Genomic DNA, 21,124 nt, shown 5'->3' on the forward strand with positions numbered 1-21,124 from the left:
TGTCTCATCCAAAGAAAGATGGGCTAAAGGAGGCAGAAAGAAAAAGTTACTGTTTAAAAAAGTGAACTGTTATTTATACTGCAAATTCTGGGCCATTAAAAATTAAGCTGTGAAACCAATAAAGGAAATCACATTTACAAATTTACCACACACTCAATGTAGCAGAATTTTATTTTTCTCCTCTCATGTCCAGAAGTCACTGCTTTATATTGGGCTACAGTTTAGCAGATGCTGGTACTTTTTCTAAATGGTGATTGTTCTTTTGTGGACGTATATGATTAATTTTAGCAGGCTATTTAACCTGATCCCCCCCCACCCCGCCCTCACACACACATGTTTTTTAGCAGGATTATTTTATTTTCCCTCACTCCCCATGCTTAACCAAGGAATCCTTGCCCCAATTGTATGCCCCACCTTCTGTCTTGCTCAGTGTAAACCAATGATTGAACTGGGCGCCTTCAGTATTTGCATGACACTGTTTCATATGCATTTACCAATAACTTGATTTCTTAATAATGTGTTGAATTCAGTGATTTAAGTTAAACCTATTGCTAAGCAACAGCCATAATTTCTCATAGAACAACGCTTTTTCAGGATTCAAAGATACAGTTATAGCTCTGGAAAAGGATAATGTACTTGAGGGTTCAAAGACAGAATCTATTTGGTTAGAATTAAGGAACAAAAAAAGGAGCTATTATGCGCCTTGGTATATATTTTAGGCCACTAAATAGTCAGTTAGAGATAGAGGAGGAAATTTGCAGACAAATTGCACAAAGCTGCAAGAGCTTTGGAGTGCTGTAGGGACAGGTGGGAAACAGTCAATTATCTGAATAGAGACCAGGTACATAACAATGTATATAATCTTGCTATTTTGCAGTGTGCAGTGCGAATTGCCAAAATGGTTGCTTATGTTAGTGCAGGCACCGTAGAATACCTCTACAGACCAGATGGCAACTTCTACTTCCTGGAACTCAATCCTCGCCTGCAGGTTGAGCATCCCTGCACTGAGATGGTAGCAGATGTCAACTTGCCTGCTGCCCAGCTACAGGTAAAATGTAGAACAAGTTTTATGGTGAAGTTTGACTCTTTTCCTTGTGTTCCTTCTGTATAAGTTTGTGGTAAATTAATTTAAAATTTGTTTCAAGTCTTTCTAAAATATCTGAAAACGACAGCTTTACAAATTTCTAATATATGGTCACAAGTCTTTTAAAACTTTATATTATGCATTAGAAATCATATTTCCACTGGGCAATGCAGCACTTTCACTTGTACATAATTAATTTTGTACTCGGTGTCAGGGAAAATCCTTCCAGTCAGATGTAGGCAAAATGAAAAAGCAAAGTTCATTTTGCTCTTCCTTTACCAATGTGCCTCCTTCCAACTCTGAAGAGCAACCTCCGATTGTAAAAAGAAAGAAATTGCAACAAAAACTTGTATTTTTATGGCATCTTTAATGTAATAAAACCTCCCAAGACTATTCTCAAGGGCACTAAAAAAACAAAATATAACACCAAGCCACATGAAATATTCAGACAAGTGACTAAAAGCTTGGTCAAAGAGGTAGGCTTTGAGGAGTGTATTAAAGGAGAAAGAGATGAAGAGACATAGGGAGGGAATTATAGAGTATAGGGCCTAGGCAGCTGATGGCATGGCCAACAATGGTGGAGTGATTAAGATCAGGGAAACTCAAAAGGCCAGATTTAGATGAGTGCAGACATCTCGGAGAGATGTGGGGCTAGAGGAGATTACCGTGATAGGGAGCATGTAAGGCCATGGATGGATTTCAAAACAAGGATGAGAATTTCAAAATCAAGGTGTTACTTAACTGGGTGCCAACACAAGAGTGATGGGTCAATGGGATTTTGTGCAAGCTAGGACACAGGCAGCAGAGTTTTAGATGATCTTATGTTTAAGGAGGATAGAATGTGGAGGCTGGCCAGGAGTGCATTAAAAATAGGTAAGTCTAGAATTAGCAAAGGCATAGATGAGGGTTGCAGCAGCAGATGAACTGGGGCAATGTTACGGAGATGGAAATAGGCAGTCTTAATGATGTCGCAGATATGTGGTTGAAAGCTCATCTCGCAGTCAAATATGACACTGAGGTTGCAAATAGTTTGGTTCAGCCTCAAACAGTGCTACCAGCTGAAACTTAAGCCTGTTTCCCAATTTCCTAAATCCCTGTGATCTATCTGACTGAAATTTACACCTAATTGTTGAATTAAGGACAATTTTACATTATGGTTTGACAGGAAATGGGTTGAGATTGCCCCAAATTAGTTTCACTTGCAACAGGCAATAAACAAGATTTGAACATGTACCTTGGAAAGATGGTGAAGTTCTACTATTTGATCCTTTCCGAAATCTAAATTACTACCATCCAAATATTCATGTTTGAAAAGATACCAGTAATGCGGAAGTAATTAGAATACTATATTAGTCTGGGATTAGGTATAGTTTCAGATTGCTGAGACTCCTTTCGTTGCCTCTGCAGATTGCCATGGGGATCCCCTTGCACCGGATTAAAGATATCAGAGTTCTATATGGTGAATGCCCATGGACTGACTCACTGATCAACTTTGAGGAACCAACAAACATTCCAAGGCCCAGAGGTCATGTTATTGCTGCCAGGATCACGAGTGAAAACCCTGACGAGGTATAACCTAGCCTTAATTAGTGTGGGTTTTTGATCTATAAATGTAATTAGCTTGTTTTTTGAGGCTATCTGTATTTCTTTCCTGAGCCCTTTACATTTCTGTCTCTTTAACACATTCTTAGGCTTGATGGTAAAAGAAAAGAAAGAGAAAATGAGCAAGAAGGCATAATATAAATACAGATGAAAAGGCCATTTGACCCATCTTGGTTTATCCATCCAGATTTTTTAAAAACCTTGCATTTCACCCAATTCCCAATACATTGTGTTATCTAATGTACCTTAAATGAACTTAGGGTTTCACTTGCATGACTATACCTGAAAGAGCTTTCCTAGCATCGATTACTGTGCATTAAGAAATTCTCCCTGACTTCAATTCCAAATTGCCCATGTACTGTTTAGCTTGTGCGCTCTTGCTCTAGTGGCTTGGCTTAACTTGAAGTTGTGTCCTGGAACGTTGACTTAATTTCCTTTCCTCTGTTCTCTCACCCAGGGATTTAAACCCAGTTCAGGAACAGTCCAGGAATTGAACTTTCGCAGTAACAAAAACGTCTGGGGCTACTTCAGTGTGGCAGCTGCTGGCGGCTTGCACGAGTTTGCTGATTCCCAGTTTGGCCACTGTTTTTCCTGGGGAGAAAACCGTGAGGAGGCTATCTCGTTAGTACAAATTAGATTGCCCAACATCTTACTGTTTGTTACCCTAGCCACACTCAGAACATGTATGAGGATATGTTTCCTGTAAGGACAGTGCATAAACTGTTGTTGAATGCTCAAGTTATTCCCACCATTCATTGAAATAACTTCCGACTGCTGCAATTATTAGTGAAACAATCAAGACTGGGAATAAATTTTATATTCTACACTAAATTTTTATGTTAGTCATCTGCTATAGTAGAATCTGCCTTCTCAATTATCTGTGGGAGTACCCCATGACATAGCCCACCAAAACCAGCCGTCTCCTATCTGAAATAGTCATCTTGGAGTGCAAAAAAAGTTAAATGCAACTTGCTGTTTATGGTTATTTTCTACATCTGTTATTGGTGTATCATGAACATTTGACCAAAATTTGGGCATTCAATTATTCACCTGTTTCCATTGTGGGGAGGTGTTGGCGTAGTGGTATTGTCACTGGACCTAATCAGAGACCCAGGGTAATGCTCTGGTTCGAATCCCACCAAGGCAGATGGTGGAATTTGAATTCAATAAAAATCTGAAACCATTGTGGATTGTTGTAAAAGCCCATCTGGTTCACCAATGTCCATCCTTACCTGGTCTGGCCTACACGTGACTCCAGACCCACAACAATGTGGTTGACTCTTAAATGTCCTCTCAAATGGCCTAGCAAGCCACTCATTCAAACCTCTATGAAGTCTATAAAGAATGAAACTGGACGGACCACTCGGCACCGTTGTAGGCACCAGAAAGCAATGGCAAACTCAGCCCTGTCAACCCTGCAAAGTCCTTCTTACTAAACCGCCTAAAAGGAAAAGGGCAGCAAATGCATGGGAACACCACCAACTGGAAGTTCCCCTCCAAGCCACACACCATCCTGGCTTGGAAATACATTGCTGTTGCTGGGTCAAAATCCTGGAACTCCCTCCCTACACCACATGGACTGCAGCGGTAGAAGAAGGCAGCTCACCACCACCTTCTCAAGGGCAATTAGGGATGGGCAATAAATACTGGCCTAACCAGCGACACCCAAATCCCATGAATGAATTTTTTTAAAAATCCATGGAATTGGAAGACTTAATTTCAACAAATAATGAAAGTTGTAACGTCTATCTTCCTTGACATCTCTCGTTTTCAACGTTGTTGACCACCCCATCCCTTTCCAATGCCTCTTCTTCCAGCTCAGCGGGAATGTCTTGTCATTTTTCTGATTGCAGTGATGGTATTTCTAGAAAAAACTACTGGACTTAAGCCTGTACTAACACCTGAGGATTCCCCTAATGCTCAATCTTTGTGCTTATCAAGGTAATGAGTGTCTGTTCTGTGAATCGAACATGCCTCAACTTTTGCTCCAGTGTCAGCGTTAAGCACCCTCTGATCACATGCATCCTGACCAGATGCAGAGTAAAGCTTCCTCTACTGTCCTGAACCTTAACTCTGAAGATCATTGATTGCTCACACCAGTGTAATCTGTTGATTTTTTTTATACCAGTTATCTTATAGACTCTCAGAATGAGATGACCAATTTATTGTCTACCAGCAGCATTGTCCTCAATGTCAGGACAAAGTAAATTTTCTTCTTACTGTCAGCGACACTATAGGTATAGGTATGGAGACCTGCATAGCAGTTTGGGTAGTATTGATGGAGAGAAAGGAGCAGCTAATGTTTTGAGCGAAGCCTTCAGAACAGAAAACTGTACAGTAAATAAGCATTTTCTGGAATAGGGCTAAGCAACAAATGCACCAGTCACAAAGTGGAGCCAAATGGGTTAAATAACCAAAACTTGTTCAAGGAAAATTAGGAAGTTGTTACACGATTTTAAAAAAAATTAGTTGGGCAATAGATGATTGTCTTCAAAAAAAAATTGTTATGATCCATATAAAAACCACCTTCCTGCCTCCACCCGATTAAGTCCATGGCGGAAGGCTGGTGGATGGCCTTCCCACCTCCTACCAGTTGAAGCCCTTAAGTGGGCATCTAATGCACACTTAAGGGCCTCACCCCTCTGCTGCTGTTATTAACCCAGTAGTGGGTGTGAGGCTTGCCATCGAGGAGCATGAGAAGCAAAACCATGTGGAGTTGCTTGCAGGCCCCTGGTGGCGGCTGGGGGTTTCCCTCATTCAAAGGCACTCAGCGCCTGATCAAGGGAATGGGGAGGGGGATGCCCGCTGAGGCTACGCCGTTCCCGTTGTTGCCGGCCCCCATTTCCCATGACCCAACCACACCACCCCCCCCCACCTCCACTTCCCACCATCACTTACCTCTGGCCTTGGATGCAGTGGCGATCCTAGGTCTTGAGTGGATGATGTACAGGTAGCAGCCACTGCTTCCCCAGTGGCATAGCTGTTCAATATAGCGACAATGTGGAAACAAAAAACAAAATTTCAGTTGGAACCCCTGTGGACTGCATCTGAACTGGAGGCAGGTGCTTTGAAAAGTGGTTGTGAAAGTGGAGCTTCACCAACACACAGCGAGAGGCAAAGAATAACAACGAAGGTGAATAGGATGAAAGAGACAAATGGAAATTTGTTTTGTGAAAGTTAAGCATTGGATTCAGGCAATTCCAAGCAATTGGCAGAGAAGGGAACTTCACCCCATTAATGGAGGCTGGATTTGTCCTTAGGAATGAAAGGATGGTGTGCCAATTTGCTAAGTCCCTTTTATTAGAACCCTAATTTGATCAATAACATGAAAATATAATGAGTTAATGTCACTGGGACAAGGAAAATAGTGACCTAAAGCAATGCACAACCTGAACAGACCATTGATTTGGGAATTTAGAAGAATTCTCAAAAATGTGTTAGAAAGAAATTAATAGAACGCTGTGATTTTGTCAGGTTTTGACTGTCGTATTTCTTTTAGGAACATGGTTCTCGCACTTAAGGAACTCTCAATCCGAGGTGACTTTAGAACAACTGTTGAGTACTTGATCAAGCTGCTGGAAACAGAGAGTTTTCAGGATAATACTATTGACACTAACTGGCTTGACCACCTCATTGCAGACAAAGTGCAGGTAATGATATTGATTTTGGGTGTGAGTGGGAAACTGAAATTTGTGGAAGTTAAATAAGACTTAGCTTCCATTAGGTTCTTATAAATATTGTACTCTAAAGCCAGTTCAGACTAATTAGTAAAGAAAACACAGAAGATTTGCATTTCTATAGCATCTTTCACAGCCACGGGACATCCCAAAACACTTTACAGCCAATGAAGTAATTTTTTGAAGTGTAGTCACTGTTGTAATGTAGGAAACATGGCAGCCAATTTGTGCACAGAAAGCTCCCACAAACAACAATGTGATCAGATCGTTTATCTGTTTTGGATAAATATCGACCAGGACACTGGGGATAACTCCGCTATTCTTCTTCAGAAGAGTGCCATGGGGTCTTTTACATCCATCTGAGAGAACTGATGGGTTCTCAGTTTAGGGTCTCATTGGAAAAATAGCACCTTTGCTTGCTCAATACTCACTAGAGTGCCAGCTTTAATCTTTATGCTCAAATCCTGGAGTAGGACTCGAACACACAATGTTCTGACTCAGAGACAAGTGTGCTACCAGGCTTCAAACAAACTTGTGTACTATAAACTCCATAATCATAGGGCAGGATCTTCCAGTTGGCGAGCGGGGCAGGGCCCGCTTGCCACCGCGTAAAATGACGTGGGATGACGTCGGGTGGAACTCCCGATATCACCCCACGTCATTTCCATTTTCAGGTCGGCAGGGACACAGCTGAGTCAGCTGCGCGCCTGCTGACCTGTCAACAGCCTATTGAGACCATTGAAAAACTAATTAAAGCCATTAATGAACCTGATCATCCAACCTTAAGGCTGGCGGGCAGGCCAGGAGCCCTGGCGGGCTTCGGAAAAAGCATTAAACCTCATCCATGGGCAGGATGAGGTTTCATGAGGGTATTTAAATTTTTATTAAAGGTTTCAATAAAAGTGATGGACATGTCCCAACTCATGTGACAGTGTCACATGAGGGGACATGTCAGGGAAATTTTTTTAATCATTTATATTACAAATTTTAATTCCGAGTGGATCTCCCTGAGCACTAAGCCTCAGGGAGACCTGTGCGCTCTTTCGCATGCGCGAAAGAGCACACTCCTGGCTGAGGGAATCCGCCCCCCACCCCCCCACCCACGCAGGGAGCACATAACGCTTCCGAGCGGATGTCACGCTGGGCGGGCCTTAATTGGCCCGCCCACGTAAAATGGCAGTCCACCTGCTCCCACACTTGCCCCCCCAACAGGGGGAAAATTTTTCCCATAGATGATATGAGATGTGAAATAGATCGATGTGGCTGGTATATCATTGCACTGGATCATGGAGTGATGGAAAATAGCTACATGCTCACTCGTCCCAGAATGCGGAATTCCTGATCCTGGTTGGTCATCAAGAGGAGGTGCTAAGCAAAAGGTGAGAGCTATCCTGGCACAAAGGTGGAAGAAATCTGAGAGCACATCAAGCCAGCCTGGTCTAAGACCAGATGATTGAGAGAAAATTGTCTCCAGAATTGGTTCTGGATCCACCCAGATTGAAGGGGATGAAAGTATCCTTCTGTTTTTCTCAAATAAAATTTCCCTGAGCATCAGTGCACAATACAGACCTGCCGGTTTAGTGCCACCTAATTCAGGTATCTAGTGAGGAGAATGCAAGTGTCGCTGGTGCAATAGAGAGTGTTCTTCTGAGGTTTTGTATGCAGTATGTTTTGGAATAGAGTGGAGGAAGGTTCACTGTAGTGAATAGCTTCTGATATGCTTGGTGTTACTACTAGATGCTAGAAATAGAAGTGTGTTGTGTTGCCCAATAAGGATACCCCTCAAGTGCAAAAAACAACTCTCAGATTCAAAACAACAGCTGCGTGTTATGAAAAATACTTTACCAAAGAGATAATTTATATTAATTAATGTTTCTCTCCCTCTAGGCGGAGAGGCCAGATACAATGCTTGCAGTTGTGTGCGGTGCTTTACACGTGGCAGATTCAGCCTTTCAAACAAGCATGACTAACTTCTTACATTCTCTTGAAAGGCAAGTTGTTGATGGTGTTTGGTGGGGTGAGAGGTCTGTGTACAGAATGGAGGTGAGTGGGTAGGTCATTAGAAATTGCTTGTACAGTAACTTGGAAAGATCTTGCAATTTAATTCGGGATAATAACACCCTGGGAAAGAATTCCTCAACTGAACATATTCTATGAGCATTGTTGACGATTCTAAAGGATGAGATGCACTGGAGCAAAAGCAAAGCCAATAGCCTCAGTTGAAGTTTGATATTTGTTTTATTTCATTTGACCATCTTTCTATTGACAGACAATCTGTGGAAATTCTTTTGTTTTTGCAGAAAGCTATCTAACATCATTTATACTGCTGACCCAAGCAACTTGTGGATTTTTTATAATTATATTGCTTAATGCGGCACAACATTCTGTGTATGTTGTGAGAACTAGGCAGTCTAATTCTGAATGAAAACAATAACTCAGGAATCTGAACATTATTTCATTTACTGGCAGCATTGCTCAGTTGCTAGCACTCACACCACTGGATCAGAAGTTTGTGACTTCAAGACTCACTCCAGAACTTGAGCACAAAAGTTAAGGCTGACCTCCAGTGCAGTACTGCAGAGGTGCTGTCTTTCAAATGAGACACTAAACCAAGGCGGACGTAAAATATCCCTGAAAACTATTTTGAAGGAAAACAAGAGAGTTATCCCCGGTGTCCTAGCAATATTTATCCCTCAATCAACATCAGAAAAACAGATTATCTGGTCATAATCACAATTTTTTTGTGGGGGAGCTTGTTGTGCGCAAATTGTTTGCTGTGATTCCTACAACAGTGATTACACTTCAAAAGTACTTAATTAGATGTAAAGTACTTTGAGATGTCCTGTGGTCATGAAAGGTGTGATACAAATGACCTTTTGAGGACCAGGATCTCAAACCTTGAGACTAAGGTCCTGGTTTACTATGCAGCAGTGACCTCTGTGCTACGATATACTTTGGAGACTTGTTCAGCTTACAGCAGGCACCTCAAAGCACTGGTGAAGTGCCACCAGCAGTGCCTTCGCAAGATCCTCCAAATTTGGTAGCAAGAAAGGCAGTCGAACAATAGTGTTCTCTCCCAAGCCAACTTGCCCAGGATCGAGGCAATTACACTTGAAACCTGTTCCACTGGGCAGGATATGTCATTCGCATGCCTGACGCCAGATCCTTGAAGCAACTGCTCTACTTGGAACTTGTCTGTGGCAGAAGACTCCCAGGAGGATAGTGGAAACGCTTTAGGGATGTCCTCAAAGCGTCCCTGAAGAGACCATACATACCCATCGACTCATGGGAGACCCTGGCTTCTGATAGAAAAAATTGTAGAAGGCTCCGAGTACATTGAGAGACTCCGTTGGGAACGTACAGATACAAAGTCAAGGCATCAGAGGAAGCTTACGGGCTTCTAAGCATCCCATCTACTCAACTTTTCAAGCACTACCTGCCCCATATGTATCAGTGTCTACAGATCGCTCATTGGACTTATCAGCCATTTCAAAGCCCATTAAACTGGGCTGGAAACAAGTCATCCTTCATCCTGAGGGACTGTCCAAGAGGGAGGGAGATAAAAATATAAATGTCTTTAGATACTAGAAATCTCTGCTGGAGGTGCTGTAGTAACCGGCCAAAACCAAACACATTTTATCATTTCAGACCTTATCAAGTTTCCCCTTGAGTAATAGAGCCATACCCCTCACCCATCCAGAATGCATAAAGGTCAGGGTTAGGCACCAGCTATTGTTATCACTGTGGTGCTGTGCCTTTCTGTGGGAAATGTTGAGATGTTGGTTCATGGGTTGCTCCTTCCAGAAGCTAAGGAAATGATGATGCAGTTGGAGAAGATCTCTCCACCTCTGCTAAGGAGGAACGTGTACAATAAGGAAAGAAGGCGGAGTAAGCTTGGACTTAGCTTCTGGTTGCTTTCTTTAGTCCAAGCTATCATTTTGCGCTTCCAGTAAATAAAAGTTGACAACTTGAGTAAAAGATTTTTCCCCCAGTACCCCCTGCCCACAGCCCCATTTATTCACTTATGGGAGATGATGACGTCAGTTGCCATTCAGCTGGTGAAGGACAAATGGGGCGGAATTTTCCTTTCCAGCTGGCGCCAGGCATGCTCGGCGGCGTGAGTGGACAATATGGTGAGAAGCCAGAAACTAGTTTCACAACGTCGTTTGCAATCGTCCACTCAGCCCATCAATGGAGGGCCGCATTCCCTGCCATCGGATGTCGGGAACCTCATTGTAATACATTTGCACATCATTATAAGGCCAGCCTGCTGGAATCATCCCCGACCTCCCCAGGCTGGATCGTCCACCCACATTGACATGATTGCACGCTGGTGCAGAACTTGTCTTGACAAGTGTGACATGCAGAAGTTGGGACTTACCGCCAGAGCCTTGCTCACATTACGGATATCCGAAGAGAAGAAAATGCGACAACAATTGTACACTGGAGGAACGTCCATGCAATGCTGGATGGATTCTCATGGACATGGCTCTGCTGTGAAGCAGCCCATGGAATTTTCAAAGTCACCTTTGAGCTCTGCTCACAACGGATGATGGTTGAGGAGGTGGAGAGGAAGGTCCAGCTGTGTTTGGGAGAAGAAGATTTACCAGGGGGTAGGAGAGGAAGGTCTAGGATCAACTGGGAGAGGAAGAGGTGTTGGGATGGGGTGAGTTTGGTGGGGGGTAGTGAAGGTGTCGGTGGGGGGAGAGGTTGGGGGGGAAGGGTGTGCGGGGGAGGAGGAGGTAACAGGGGAGAAGGTGACAACTGGGGAGGTAGGTTTAAGGAGGGTGGAAGGTGTAAGGGAAGGAGTTCGGAGAGGGGAAAGAGTGTGTAGAGGGAAGGGTCTCGGAGGAGGAAGGAGTGTGTACAGTGGAGGGAGTCCAGGGGAGGAAGGAGTGCAGAGAGGGGAGGGAATCTGGGGGGGGGGAAGGAAGGAGTGTGGAGAGGGGAGGGAGTCTGGGAGAGGAAGGAGTGCAGAGAGGGAAGGAAGTAAGGAGCAAAGGTGGAGAAAGCAGTCAGGAAGAGGGAAGGACTAAGGCTGGAGGAAGAAGTAGGGGTGGCTGAAGGAGCCAGGAAGGGGGAAGGAGTAAGCAAGGGTGGAGTCTGGGGTGAGGGGAGGACTAATGGAGCAGTCCCAGTGGGAAAAGGGCTTCCGGGGTGGGTTGGGAGGGAAGGGGTCCGGAGTGGGGGGCATGTCTAGGTGAACCTGCAAGGGAGGGCTCTGATGAGCCCATGACTGCCTCCTGGGGAGCGAACTGAGTGTGGGTGTGGAAAGAGGGAATGGCGAGACTGACCAAGGGCAGAATGAGGCGGCAGGGTGGGAGCATGAGAGTTTGACGGTAGCGGTAGAAGGGGCCACGAGAGTGGTTGGTGGGGACTTGGAGGCAGACACGGACCCTGGGGGTGGGAAGGAGAAGGTTGGGGAGGCTAATGTGGATGGGAGTGGGATTTTCAGGAAGGAAGGGAACGCTCATGTTCACTTGGACATGGTTTTTTAAAAATTCATTTTTATGGGACGTGGGCACTGTCGGCTAGGTCGACATTTATTGCCCACCACTAATTGCCCTTGAGTAGCTGCTGGTGAGCTGCCTTCTTGAATCGCTGCAGTCCCTGTGGTGTAGGGACACCCAGAGTGCTGTTCGGGAGGGAGTTCCAGGATTTTGACCCAGCCACAGTAAAGGAATGGCGATATATTTCTAAGTCAGGATGGTGAGTGGCTTGGAGGGGAACTTTCAGGTGGTGGTGTTCCCATGTGTCTGCTGCACTTGTCCTTCTAGGTGGTAGTGGTTGTAGGTTTGGAAGGTGTTGTCTCAGGAGCCTGGCTGAGTTTCTGCAGTGGATCTTGTAGATGGTACATACTGCTGCCATGTTCATTGATGGTGGAGGGAGTGAATGTTTGTGGATGGGGTGCCAATCCTTCATGGAAAAGGGTTGTGGCTAGTAGATCACGGAGGGGAGGTGGAAGATGATGCCAGGGGCTTCAACATTGATGGGGGAAAGGAAATGGCTGACTGGGGGAGGGGAAAAGATGGGGGAAGCGCACGAAGAGCTGAATCACAACCACGCTGTCTAAATCGAAAGTGAAACGAGAGTCACGGTGGGCGAGATCAAGTGCTGCATGGGAATGTGATCACTGGATGGGTTGAGATGCAGGTCAGCTCAGATGGACAACTGAAAGTAAACCCCAGTAGGCAGTGTTGAAAATGCTCAGGACAGTGAGATGTGTGATACAGGAAGGATCCAAATGCGTGGGAGAATGCTTGCATGAGGCTCCGAAAGGTCCTGCCACACACACACTTCTCCCTTCAGAATCACTCATTGGCCAGCTGCTCCCTCTGCAGTGACAGAGCACAAGATTGAGGGGCTCACAGGCAAAGGGGACCCGCAGGGAGAGAGCAGCCTCTGGGATTACTGAGTGGATGACCTAGGGGTGTCCAGCTGCCGCTCCTTCACACTGCGGGTGCCCAGGGGCCCCAGGGCCCCAGCCTGACCCCTTGAGTGGAAAGAGCACCTGGAGGGATGTTGAGGTGCCCCATTTCCCTCTTGCATTGCCACTGCAGGAACCCACCCATGGCTCCCGCGATGGAGTGCAGGCCTGCACACATCTCCGCGTTCTGCAGGACCAGGGTCTCCATGGCGTTCGCCATCCTTCCCACGGAGACCTCCATGTGTACACATGTGGGCCCACTTCATCAGGGAGCAGGTGGACGCATTCCTCTGACTTGCGTGCCACTCTGTTGAGGGCTTCCAACAGAGAGAGCACTCGCAGTTGCGTTGAGAGATGGCGATATGGTGCAGCATCCTCACAAGTGCGACCTCATCACCACCGCAGGCACAGTCCATGTCCTCACCAGTCAGGGCGATGGCCCACTCCTCAAAGTGAGTGAGGGGCCTAATGTGGGCCACTCCACCCCCAGTCTGGGACCTCTCCCTGCTGATGTGAGCCAGCTTCTCCAGCGTGGAAACAGATGGAGAGAGTGTGAATAAGACACATGGCACTGTGTGGAATGTTTGTGTGGTGAGAAGAGCCATGGACGGGATAAGGACATGAGCTCGAGAGGATATGAGCCTGATGGAGATGTGAGGGCGTGTGTGAGAGTTAGTGGTGCTGTCCCTTGTGGTATAAGATCCCTGTGGATGTGTGATGGGTTTGTGAGTGTGTGAGTTCATGAGAAGAGTGAGTTACCCTGGCGGAACAGATGAGAGCATTCATCCTGTAGTGGCACTGGATGGCTGTCCTCTTTTGCACGGCATTCGCACTGACCACCACCTCCCGTGCTGGATTGGTGATGCAGCTGCCCCTCCTGTGGCCAGAGTGAGGGTAGAGGACATCACGGCGGGCCTCCACGGCGTCCAAAAGGCACTCAAGTAACACATCACTAAACCGGGGGTCTGCAGTATTATTGCCTTTCAGGGCCATCCTTTCTTCCATGTGGCAGTCCTGGGCTGGAATAAGAGGTGCACATGTCTGCACCTTAAATATGGTGTCCAGCGTAATGAAACAGTGAGATGATGGCATGGTGAGCGAATGAGAGCCTGCCCATTACCAGAACGGTGTGTTTCCCGGGAATACATAATTAATGCAGCGGGTTTGGGACAATATGGCGTGAGAAGCCACCATTGTGGCTGGCGGGTAAAACGTCATTTTTCCCGCCCGCTACCACACTTAGCGTAAATCTGGGATGATTCTGCCCATAGTCAGACATGCTACTCATTGGTGTTGCATTGGTTAGTGGCAGAGTCACATGAATAGGCATGTCATGAGAATATAATAATTTTCATAATATTTTTCTGGTTTATTGTAAAGTAGGTTTGTGGTGTTCTATCTGTGTGTGTGATTTAATTACATTTTATAACCAAGCAGACTGCAAGTTGAAGTTATCAAAAGAAGTAAAGTGTAGAAGTGTCTTTAATATGCTAATGAATAAACATGGTTGGGGTCTTAGCATATAAGGTGTAAAGGACATTTGCATTTTTAGATAGATGAAGGGAGATTTGAATTTCAAAGAGATTAATGAGAATAATAGCAACATGAAAAGATTTATATTATAAGAAAGGTAAAAGTTACAAAGACAGATGGAAACAATGAAATTTACATATTAAAAAGGGTGAAACATATATAAAGGAGAATGATATGTGCCAGGAGAAGGCATTGTAAGATCTAACAGAAGTGTGTGATGTCGTCCCTAAGAAGCCTGCAGTATTTGTGCATTAGGCCTGCTGTCTACAGAAACTGAAGCTGTAGAGAGCCACTTTGAATTCCACTGTCCAGGATATTGCGTTAATTTGCTGGATCTGTTTAAAATCTAAAACCTATTTTTGGACCATTACCTTAAAGGGGGTGTAACTGGGAGTCAGGTTAATTAGGGATTTTAGGAGTTATTACAGTAGCAATTTGTAGTCCTATGTACGTGCTTGAAATTTTTCTTTTGTTAATAAATATTTTAATTTTAATTTTTAAAAAAATCTCAAAGTCTTGGTGAACTTATTACTAAATTACTGAATTCAGGGCACGAGTCTCGAAATAAATACAAATTGCAAAACCGCTGTGACAGCACGATCGAGTTTCCCTCGTGGATTTGATCCACCTGGCACACACCATCTGCCACATCATAATAGGCAGAAGTGCAGCCATGTCACAAACTTGCCAAAGGGAGGCAAATTTGGTTCCTAATCTTGACAACATCACTAGTACTTGGTCTCAGACTGCCACAGTAATACCTGGGCATGAGTTGCCTGCGTATCTTCTCTATCAGAAATGGCGGATAGTGTTGGGTGAGCAGTTAAGGGAGAACAATCGTTTTTTTAAACAAGTGTTTGATCCCTGGTACATTCTAGGTTAACTGATATTAGCCTGTCTGGAATCAAAGAAGGAAATAAATCTGCCTTGACTCCTTTATCCTTTATCTGCATCAAGATGCTTCAACTACTTTGAGAGTGGATCAATATTTGGATTTGTGCTTGCTGATGATGAGATTCTTTGAAACTCTGCCCCTTTGAAAAATTGAGATTTCTGTATTCTGAGAATCCAGCCTGCTTGGCCTTTCTCTGGCCTTTTTGGGAAGAAAGAAATGAGGCAATAGGAAACTATTATAAATGGCATAAAAGCAAAATACTGTTGATGCTAGAAGTATAAAATAAAAATGGAGAATGCTGGAAGAACTCAGCAGGTCTGGCAGCATCTGTGGAGAGAGAGACAGCGTTGACGTTTTGAGTCCGTATGACTCTTCTTCAGAGCTTCGGAGCTTTTTTTAGCTGAGCTTTTCCAACATTTTCTGTTTTTATTTTATATTATAAATGGCGTGTTACTTTAATTTGAAGAACAGGTTTTTTTTTAAAAGGCATGTAACTTTTTTGCAGAGGCCAGGTTCTCCCAGCTAACAGCCTGTTAAACACAGTAGATGTGCAGCTTGTATACGAAGAAACTAAATATTCCTTACAGGTAGGTGAGTTAGTGAAAGCTCTTTTTTTTTCCATTTGATTTCCTTTCATTGTTCTCCCTTTAATGAGCTTGCATGTGTAGTTGATTTTGATTTCTTCTTCAAAGAGTAATTGTGATTGGATTAATCGCTGAGCCCGACTACACGTGGTGGCTGAATTAGCGGTTGTTTAAATGTAGCGTTTCCGAATCTCAAAATTTTCTTAAAATCTTTCACTTAGTCCTGAAGTATAGGCAGTTTTTTTTAACGTGGCCTGGCCGACAGTGGGAACTGAGCTACAATCGCTGAAGCAAACATTACGCATGACTTTTGTCAGGTTCAGAAAAGAGACTTCACCCTTCAAACTTAGGATGTGTTTGAATGCTGCTCCTCGAAGTGAGCAGTTTGCAAACTTTGCCAAAATATCTGCCATTTCACCATTTTGCCATACCTGGTCTCCATTCATTTTTGGGCTTGATAAAGAGTGGACAGCCTACCAGGATAACTATTCCCTTTAATTTTTAACTAAGCCCTCGTATTTACACTCTCTCTTAGCGTTAGTCAGTCACTTAGTTTGAAACAATTTCACTTGCTGCTGCATGAGTTTTGTTTCCTCTTATCTTCACGCCCAATGTGCAGGTGGCCCGTCAGTCACTGACCCTCTATGTTGTTATTATGAACAATTCGCACATTGAGATCGATGTTCACCGGCTAAGTGATGGAGGCCTCTTATTGTCCTATGATGGCAACAGTTACACTACGTACATGAAAGAGGAGATAGACAAGTAAGAAATTCCCTGCTGTTCTACAAGAATTGTCATATTGTTTGAAGGTTCTTGTTCCTGCTTACTTTATAATTTGCACCAGCAGGTATCTGATCACTATTGGTAACAAGACTTGTGTGTTTGAGAAAGAGAAGGACCCCACTGTGCTGAGGTCTCCCTCTGCTGGCAAACTGCTGCAGTACCTTGTTGAAGATGGAGGCCATGTCTTTGCAAGACATAGCTATGCGGAGATTGAGGTGCGTAAGCTTCATTACAATTCAATTTTCCAGAAGACTTAAATCCTTATTGGTGTACTATTGGTGGTTGACCCTTCAGTGCCTCACTTGCCAACTATTCATATGGTCCACTCCTATCCTCACCTGATGGCCCACAAGTGCACACTTTCAGCTACGAGTGCTGGACAGTAATGAGCAATCCAGCAAATTTTACCCTTTTCTGATTCAAGTGAACCAACTGCCTGTGCCACTGCCCTGGTTGAGATGTGCTAATCCAGTACAGATCAGGCATTGAACATGATTATTTGCATCACTGAACTATTAAGGGAATTGTTCATTGGGATGCATTTAACACAGACTGAAGCCCACTCCCCTGCCCCATTTTTTAACCTTGGGTAAATCCAACACTATTTACAACATTTTGTAAACACTAATTTTTTTATACAATCCTTACTTGCAAATTTTTGATTGAGGAGGTCCTTATGTGACTACCAGTTAGTTGTGTTTGAAGTAACTCATAAATAATAGGCAGTTTTGAGGTTGTTGAGGTTTTGCCACTTCTCATTAGCAAGTAGCCTTTGTTTGAAAGAAAGAAAGTAGGGAATCTCTTATCTAAAGAAAAAGGAGAAAAGAAATTGTAAAATTTTCAGCATAAAGTCATGTAGTCTTGTAAAATCTGGCTTGACTTGCTCCCCACAGGTGATGAAGATGGTAATGGCTTTAACTGTTGAGGAGTCAGGATGTGTGCATTATGTAAAGCGACCAGGTGCCTGTCTGGAGCAAGGCTGCACAATAGCTAAAATGGAATTAGATGATCCCAAGAAACTTCATACAGTAAGTTCTCTTCCATCTGCATAAACTGGTGTGCTGCCAGTGTTTATTCCTTTAATTCATTGCTATGGACTTACCTGATAAAGTTTCATCCTTTACTTTTAAACACAGAAATATAAAGCTAGAGAAAACAGTTTGCTGAGAAATGGCGAAATTTTATCACATTGGCCTCCCATCATTTTTTTTGGAAAATTCAGTTGGATTACTTAACTGTATTGTCTTCTCAGTAGGAAGAAAGATCTCGGTTGGTTAGTTGATGGTGGGGTGGGGGGGGGCGGCGGTGCAGGTGTAGTGGGGACAAGTTATTTCTATTCAAAACATTTTTAGTGTTGAATTAAAAGCTTATTTTATTTGACTAAAACTAGTCAAAATCTGGCAATTTGCCTAACCTTTCCCTTTCCTCTTCCTTTTCTCTTCTCTTATCATTCTGCACTTTATTTGCCTCCATTCCTTACCCTTTACAACAAACCTGGACAGGCTTGGAGTCAATAGAGCCTGAACCCCAGAAAAAACGGACTAATAGCAAACTGCATGGAGCTCCCACATTTCTAACTGTAAAACTTGGTTTTAAAATATCAATAAGCACATCATTGCTCTTCTGGATCTCATTCTCTAGGCCCACTTGCACACGGGAGCATTTGTGCCGCAGCAGTCGCTCTCCATTATTGGCGAGAAACTCCATCAGGTCTTTCACAGTGTGCTGGAGAACCTGGTCAATGTCATGAATGGTTACTGCTTGCCTGAACCCTACTTCAACAGTAAGGTAAGTGGTAGAGTTAGAACTTGCAAACCCACTGCTTTTTGTAATCAGTTTTAATATCCACATTAATTTGAAGGATTGAGCCACGTTTTTTACTGTAGTTTTTTTGCAGGTACATATAAACATCAAATAAAGCCTGAAATGTAGGATTGCCTTAATCCCTAGGTTGTGTTGAACTGTACCGAACTGGTACTTAGCTGTCCTGTTTGGATTTATATTTTCCCTTTTGTGCCTCCTCCAAAAGTATGCACGTAATTTTTTGCGCTGTAGTTTTTTTCTATAATCATGTGTGGTGTGGACAATCAAAGCACACAGAATAGCCCGTGTCTTGGAATCCAAGGTTCCAATTAGGGAGGAAAAATCAAACGACTTACCCTCGCTTGGGTATCAGCTAATGCTACCTCCAAGAGCAATGTAGAATGATTATACCTGGTACCCACTAATAAAAAAAAACTGCAGGACTTTTATGCTTTTAGTATTTTATTATTCCAACCTGAAACAGTCCCCCCTAGTTCTAGACTCACCCACAAGAGGAAACATCCTTTCCACGTCTACCTTGTCAATACCATTCAGGATCTTATATACTTCAATCAAGTCACCCCTCAATCTTTTGAACTCCAATGGAAACAAGTCCAGCCTGTCTAACCTTTCCTCATAAGACAACCCGCTCATTCCAGGTATCAATCTAGTAAACCTCCTCTGAATTGCCTCCAACACATTTACACCATTAAATAAGGAAGCCAAAACTGCACACAATATTTGAGAGGTGGTCTCAACAATGCCCTGTATAACTGAAGCATAACATTCTTATTTTTATGTTCAATTCCTCTCTTTTTATAAAGGATAGCATTCTATTAGCCTTCTTAATCACTTGCTGTACCTGCTTACTAACTTTTTGTGACTCATGCACTAGAACACCTCGATCCCTCTGCACCTCAGAATTCTGCAGCCGTTCTCCATTTAAGTAATACTCTGCTTTTTTATTCTTCCTGCCAAAGTGAACAACTTCACATTTTCCTACACCATACCTCATCTGCCAGGTTTTTGCCCAATCACTCAGCCTATCTATATCCATCTGGAACCTCCTTATGTCCTCTTCACAACATACTTTCCTACCTATCTTTGTGTCATCTACAAATTTAGCTACCATGCCTTCACTCCCCTCATCTAAGTCATTGATATGCCAAATAAGGCTAATTATTGTTAAGCCTCTTTGAATTCCATTCCTAAACACCATTGGTTTGGTACCTTTGGATTTCTATCTCCACTTTTTACAACCTTGTGAAATATTGTCACCCTTCCTGTCTCTCATTAATTACATGGCTTGGCATTCACTCCTCTATTTTTATTTGCGTAGCGCCTTGACATATACCTTTATATTAAAGTGAGTAATCATTGACCATTTGCAAATAAGCTCATTCCTCAACCAATTTACCTTGTACGAAGGTATCACCAATATAATTTAAATGTGTGGCTTCCTGACTCTGACATCATATATTGATTTCAAGGAATGCTTGTGCTAACTTGATTCTTTCAATTTACCCCCCTCCCACCCTCTCCCCCATTTGCCCACCATAGGTTAAAACGTGGATCATAAAGCTGATGACAACTCTCAGAGACCCTTCGCTGCCACTTCTTGAGTTGCAAGACATTATGACCAACGTTTCGGGCAGAATTCCTGCAAGTGTGGAGAGGGCCATTTGGAAAGTAATAGCCCAATATGCTAGCAACATCACTTCTGTGCTCAGTCAGTTCCCCAGCCAGCAGGTAAGCCAGCTGCAGAGTGTTGAATGAGTTATGTGCCCATGAGAAACCATGAGAGGTATAGTAAGACTGTCAGAGGAAGAGGGGCTAAAGGCAGCAGATATCATACTACAGATTTTTTTTTAAATGTTCAAAGCCAACTTCAGCAATTTTAAAAAAAACTTTGAAAGTAGAATGGATTGGCCCATATGCTCTTCACAGAGCACCTTTCCTCCTTCTGAGGGGTGAGCTGGAATCCAGTTCCTTGATGTCTTCAGTAGGTTCTTACCTCATTCTAAGATATGTCTGATCCTGCTGCGGTTACACCCTTTTGCATTTTGTGTTGAGTCAGGGTTGACGGTGATCAAACAATGAGTGATGTGCCAGGCTATCAGATTGTAGATTGTGGTGGTATCCATCTGCTGCTGTTGATGACTGTCAGTGCTTCATGGATACCTAGTTTTGCTTCTAGTTTTTAGTCTATCCTACTTAGTAGGGTGGTAGTGCCTGACCATACTGTTACAATCCTTGGCCAGGCACCGGGTTGTGAGGGGGAGACCCAGTTAGGGACCAATAACATTTAGATTAAAGTAGACAAAGTTTGAGATTTAAAACACCTGCTAATAGAATACAGCTACAAGATTCCATGGGTTTGGAACAAAAAATAAACTTTATTATACAAGTTCAGAGAAATAAAACAATTTACAATATCTATCTTATACTCTAACATTCAGGATAAGTATGAGGTACACGTGAATTAACAGGCAGACTGTGGTCGAATGCACCACACTACAAAATAAATGCCAAATGCAACCAAAACAGATCCCATGGATTTCTCATCAACCCACCCGAACATTAGTCACTCTGAGAGTCAACCAATCTCACTGAAACACCGTCTCTCTCATTAGGGTTTCTCATCTTCAACTGTGAAGATCTCACCTTGGAATTCTCTCCAAAAGCCGCTCCAAGTCGGATGGCTTCAATGACAGCCCGTCTTGCAGGGTTTCA

General features: G+C 43.5%; 1 protein-coding gene across 5 annotated transcripts in view; it reads left to right on the forward strand.

Moving 5' to 3' along the window:
* Positions 1 to 21,124, forward strand: part of acacb (acetyl-CoA carboxylase beta) — a 133,387-nt gene that overhangs the window by 38,315 nt on the left and 73,948 nt on the right. For all 5 annotated transcript variants that reach the window (XR_013578235.1, XR_013578236.1, XM_078554432.1 and 2 more), the window contains exons 10-20: positions 878 to 1,048; positions 2,492 to 2,653; positions 3,144 to 3,307; positions 6,186 to 6,336; positions 8,251 to 8,354; positions 15,724 to 15,805; positions 16,422 to 16,567; positions 16,653 to 16,803; positions 17,482 to 17,616; positions 18,230 to 18,376; positions 19,952 to 20,140. Coding sequence is in view for 3 of the 5 variants with exons in the window: in XM_078554432.1 (XP_078410558.1) it covers positions 878 to 1,048; positions 2,492 to 2,653; positions 3,144 to 3,307; positions 6,186 to 6,336; positions 8,251 to 8,354; positions 15,724 to 15,805; positions 16,422 to 16,567; positions 16,653 to 16,803; positions 17,482 to 17,616; positions 18,230 to 18,376; positions 19,952 to 20,140 (1,602 nt within the window). In the remaining 2 variants the exon portion in view is untranslated. The remainder of the gene's footprint in view (positions 1 to 877; positions 1,049 to 2,491; positions 2,654 to 3,143; positions 3,308 to 6,185; positions 6,337 to 8,250; positions 8,355 to 15,723; positions 15,806 to 16,421; positions 16,568 to 16,652; positions 16,804 to 17,481; positions 17,617 to 18,229; positions 18,377 to 19,951; positions 20,141 to 21,124) is intronic.

This window comes from Cetorhinus maximus, chromosome 12 (genome assembly GCF_964194155.1).
Source record: "Cetorhinus maximus chromosome 12, sCetMax3.hap1.1, whole genome shotgun sequence".
NCBI lineage: Eukaryota > Metazoa > Chordata > Chondrichthyes > Lamniformes > Cetorhinidae > Cetorhinus > Cetorhinus maximus.